Source organism: Saimiri boliviensis, chromosome 6, assembly GCF_048565385.1.
Source record: "Saimiri boliviensis isolate mSaiBol1 chromosome 6, mSaiBol1.pri, whole genome shotgun sequence".
In the NCBI taxonomy this organism is placed as follows: Eukaryota; Metazoa; Chordata; class Mammalia; order Primates; family Cebidae; genus Saimiri; species Saimiri boliviensis.
This window is the reverse complement of record NC_133454.1, coordinates 77588299-77593801: the sequence shown is the minus strand read 5'-3', so window position 1 is coordinate 77593801 and position 5503 is coordinate 77588299. Positions and strand designations below refer to the sequence as shown.

Sequence of the window (5503 nt, the reverse complement as noted above, 5' to 3'; positions counted from 1 at the left end):
CCCATTGTTAGAGTTTAGACATTATCATTCGCCAATAACTGTAGCTTTTCCATAGTCTCATTTTTAAACATCCCAAACTGTAACTTACCACCATTGCTTGTTTTGGCTTTTTTTTTCTACTTGTTTTCCCTAGTAGAAAAATTATAGAAAATTTTCAGTCCTTGCAGAAGGGCAGGAACCTTTTTGTTGATTTTGCCCATCTCAGGTACTCCCTTCATCTTTGCCTAGCTTAAATGTAGTGGTTATTTTACTGTCTGCTTTGCATATACCCTAACATTCCATACCAGCCCCTTTTGTTGCTCTAAGAAAAAGAAAATCCTAGTGGAATCTGACTCCACATCTATCAGGCACTCACAGCTGTTCAGCTGCAAACAAAAACATATTAATTGCCTAGGTGCTGGGCACTGAAGGAGACTGTCACCTGCCTCAGAGAATTATCATTATCTCTCAGCCGCACCTTTATATGAATTACTGCACTGCAAAATTACCCTTTCAAGATGAAATGCATTATTGATATGTTAGCATAATTAGAAATTTTTTTAACATGTAATGAATCAAGTATGCTTTCTGATATTCTATAATCTTCTTTTTTAAAAATATATATTTTATTCCATTTTAGGTTTTGGGGTACATGTGAAGAACATGCAGGATTGCTGCATAGGTACATACATGGCAATGTGGTTTGCTGCATTCATCCTCATCACCTATATCTGGCATTTCTCCCCATGTTATCCTTCCCCAACTCCACAACCCCTTAGATCCCCCCTACAGACCCCAGTGTGTGATGCTCCCCTCCCTGTGTCCATGTGTTCTCACTGTTCAACATCCACCTATAGGTGAGAACATGTGGTGTTTGATTTTCTGTTCTTGTGTCAGTTTGCTGAGAATGATGGTTTCCAGGTTCATCCATGTCCCTTAAAGGACACAAACTCATCGTTTTTTATGACTGCATATCTATAATCTTCTTTAGAAATTACAGAAAAGATGTATAATATGTGAAATAAAGACAGCAAATGAATTAGTAGTCCAAGAATATGGTTTTTCATTTTAGCTCAGTTTCCAGAAAGCCATTGGTTCTAAAGCTAGTTACTTAACTTTTTTGGATCTCAGTTTATAATTTATAAAATGGGAGAAATGGAGTGAATTATTTCTAGGACCTTTTGAAGCTGGGCATCATGTGAGAAAGCTCTCCTGCTTTTCTTGCTTTTTCATGATTTTTATCAAGCAAGTTGGTAGTGGGGAGGGTTTTCCAGAAGCTGACCTACAGATGCAATTTTTATCAGACAGGAACTATTCACATAGGGCTGGATATTTGTGAGCTGTAGAAGGCTGGAATCTTCTGTTAGCAACCTAGCCCCAGCTTCTGGAGTCTCGGGCATAAGTTGTGTCTTTGGAGCCTTCCAGGAGTAACCTGATCATGTCTTCTCCAGATTGGCTCACTATCATGAATCAGATAACTTGATCCTGAGATAATCAGGAGATACCTTAACTCCTCTTTCAAAGCTTAGTCTTTCTCTGTTTACTTGTTTATAATTTGCATGCATTAGTTCACCTTCTGCCTTGGTTCAGACTTCCTGGATTTTTGATGTACTTTCCTCAACTGTGAGATCTTTGAGTGGGGACCACAGTCCAGTGCTAAGTTACCGACCTCTTCTTGGTCCTGTGGATTAGTATGTGGCTAATCTGTTTGACCCCTGGAATTCAGAATTCTTAATGACTACACATCTTTCATACAAGAGATGACACCTCAAACATCCCTGTAAACAGCTGGTCTTTTCCATGAGTTTTGATCTGCTCTGACATTTATGTCTCCCTTTAACCATGTCTTTGGCCTAACATCATTGAGTTACTGGGTTCTTTATATATTCTAGTGGCCATCTCTGAGATGTGCTCATAGAACACCTAAATTAACCATCCAATTTGAGTTGAGTGTGTTAGGTTAAAAAAAAAAAAGATTTTTCTGAGTATTCCCGACCTTATATCAGTGAATATTTATATTTTCAAGTCTTACATGAGATATTGTGTGTGAAAGCACTTTCTTCCCAAATTTACATGAGTGCCTACAGTGTTATACTTTTTATTAAATAGCTATTGTAAAAATAAGTGCAATTATAGCATTAATCCCATTATAATATTCATTTGTTTTTCTTTCAGTGGGCACCATTCCCAATATAGATGGGGACTGGAAACGACACAACTGTGATAGAGTTTACTCTTTTGGGGTTATCTGATGATACTACAGTTTGTGCTATTTTATTTCTTGTGTTTCTAGGAATTTATATTGTCACCTTAATGGGTAATATTAGCATAATTGTGTTGATCAGAAGAAGTCCTCGTCTTCATACACCCATGTACCTTTTCCTCTGCCATTTGGCCATTGTAGACATTGGGTACTCCTCATCAGTCACACCTGTCATGCTCATGAGCTTTCTAAGGAAAGACACCTCTCTCCCTGTTCCTGGCTGTGTGGTCCAGCTCTGTTCTGTGGTGACATTTGGGACAGCTGAGTGCTTCCTGCTGGCTGCCATGGCCTATGATCGCTATGTGGCTATCTGCTCACCCTTGCTCTACTCCACCCGCATGTCCCCCGGCGTCTGCATCATCTTAGTGGGCATGTCTTACCTGGGTGGATGTGTGAATGCTTGGACATTCATTGGGTGCTTACTAAGACTGTCCTTCTGTGGGCCAAATAAACTAAATCACTTTTTCTGTGACTATTCACCACTTTTGAAGCTTTCTTGTTCCCATGATTTTACTTTTGAAATAATTCCAGCCATCTCTTCAGGATCTATCATTGTGGCTACTGTGTGGATCATAGCCGTCTCCTACATCTACGTCTTCATCACTATCCTGAAGATGCACTCCGCTGAGGGGGGCCACAAGACTTTCTCCACCTGTAGCTCCCACCTCACTGCGGTCACTCTGTTCTATGGGACCATTACCTTCATTTATGTGATGCCCAAGTCCAGCTACTCAACTGACCAGAACAAACTGGTGTCTGTGTTCTACACAGTGGTGATTCCCATGTTGAACCCCCTGATCTACAGTCTCAGGAACAAGGAGATTAAGGGAGCTCTGACGAGAGAGCTTAGAAGAAAAATATTTTCTTGATAAAACTAGTTATTTTGAAGAATTTGATGTATTAATATTCCATATGTAATAATAATAAGATACTGAGTGTTTGTGGTCAACATATATCTGTCCATAGATCATTACCCAGGGTTGAGCTGTTTAGTCAATTATGAGGGTAGATTTTCGGATCAAATATGAAATTAGAAGTCCATCTTGCTTTACCTTTAATAAGATTAAATTAAATTTATATTTGAGAATGGAAATAGTTTCACATGAAAAAATGCTTTGTCTGCTGAAAGTCCTTTTAAAATTTTATTCATGTTTTTTCAAGAGTTGTTTTCTGCTATAAGTTAAGGCATACCTTTAAACCTTCAGATTGGCCATTTTCAGCCTTGGCTTATCCCAAGATATATGCCTGATATTGATAGTTGTGAATGAGTACATTATGAGAGAAAATGACAAAGGAACCAGATAGTAAAATTGCTAGAAATATTATTCTTCCAGAAAGGCTACCTGGTGAGAATTAGCTTGGTCGATCCACAACAATCTGATCTGTAGTTCTACTCTCTATCTCCAGCATGGTTACAGGAGTCCCAGAGAAGAACAGGATGAGATGTCCCTGACTAACCTATGAATCTCCCTGTAGTATCAAAACAGGTGACTTCTGTGGGAATTAGCAGGGTTTCTGAAGTCCTCAGAGACTGAGTGGAAAAAAAAAACAACAACAGGCAATAACTTCCAAGAGGAGAATCCAGCTTATAGTGTGACATTGTGGCTGTAAGGAACAACCTTTTGGAGTGACTTATTAATGGTCAGAGATCTTCAATCTATTCAGGAAACTCAAGAGGACTGGACTGTCTCTTCCCTGAAGTTTTGTCTGTCCCTGTAGAAACTTTATCAACCTCTGTATGCTGACCACTACCAGATTTATTTCTCTTTCCTGTCCCCTCTTTGGTGTTTCAGACAACAATCCCAACATTACGCCAGTAGAACCACAGGGTATCAATTATTTCATTCATTTATTCTTTCTTTTGTACATTCAAAAACTATATTTGGTGATTCTTACAGGCACTGCCCTAGATAAGAATATAAGTGACTAATAGCCACCGATGTCTGTCCTGATGAAATCTGTCTTCTAACACAGAAGTCAGACAATAAAACTAACAAGTAAGTAATACCTACTATTAGAAGGGGATGAGTACCATGGAGAAAGAAAAAGTGGGGCAGCATGTGGAAGGCTAATGTGCCAGGGACAGGGAGGTGTCACTGCAGATCTCACAGGGAACATAACATCTGAACAACAGCTGCAGAAGGTGAGGATGGTTCATGTTCAATACGATGTTACCTGTGTAACAGCTCTATGAGTCTAATATTCACTTACATGCATGTAATTTGCCTTTGAGGTTTTGGTTCCAACAGTGCAAAATTGGTCATTTTAATCAGTTCCATGGTGAGCACAATTAAAGCATGATAAAATGTTAAATATGTGTTACATTTCACTACAGAACTTACAGGATAACAAGGAATTATCTTACCAGAAAGTGCGAGAACCTAGAGAAGTAGGCCCAATACTCAAAAATGCTTTTGCCAAGAGAGAATTTGACAAGTCAGAAGATTATTAACCTGAGATGTGGCTTTAGTGTTCTTTTGGGATGAGAAGAGCACAAGTCAAAGCCTATGGAACATCCAGGTGAGAACTCTGATTTATACATCCCACATACATCCACAGGATAAGGGAAAACCTGAAGTAACCAAGGTTGGCACAGCCCTGGAAAGCTTGAGAAGCTGTGTTTGAATTTGAATATAACATGATCAGGGACAGGTGGCACATCAGGGTGAACTGAGTAAGCAACCAACCAACCCACACCTCAATTATTCCTAGTGGTAATTATTCAGAATCAATAACCAGCACACAGTGAAAAATAATGACCAACACAAAGGGAAACAAGGTACCAGGCATGAAAGCCAGTGGAGGCAACAGGCAGCAGAAACAAAACTGAGATTTAACATATGGAAATGAATCACTGCAGACTATAACATTGCTTTGTTTCAAAGTAAAAAGACTATTTGAAATGTGTACAATCACAGAATACCAAAGATAATTACTAAAAGTATGCAATTATTTAGAACACCATACTTGAAAAATTCATCATGCCCATAGAGTTACACCAGGCATTTCTATTTGGTGAGTGTAGTCCTTATTGGTCTTCACATAGAAATCCCAAGTGGGAGCACAGGCAGAGGAGCCATCCTACTTAGAATCCTCATAGCCTTAACTGGAATCAATATATTTTACATAGCTTTTGGTATAGTGTTTAGTTCTAGGGTCCCTGCAAGGGTTTTTACATCATGGTACTCAAGGCAGTATAAAGTATAAAATAGGATACACCAGCCCCGTGTATGGATAGAATTTACAATTAATCATTTTTAT

The 5503-nt window shown here is 38.9% G+C and overlaps 1 protein-coding gene across 1 annotated transcript; it reads left to right on the top strand.

The window, feature by feature from the left end:
* The first annotated feature begins 2175 nt into the window (after positions 1 to 2175).
* LOC101041996 (olfactory receptor 5P3) lies at positions 2176 to 3111 on the top strand. Its single transcript, XM_003919807.3, has one exon. The coding sequence runs from the start codon at positions 2176 to 2178 to the stop codon at positions 3109 to 3111; it is 936 nt and encodes a 311-aa protein (XP_003919856.1).
* Positions 3112 to 5503: the final 2392 nt, after the last annotated feature.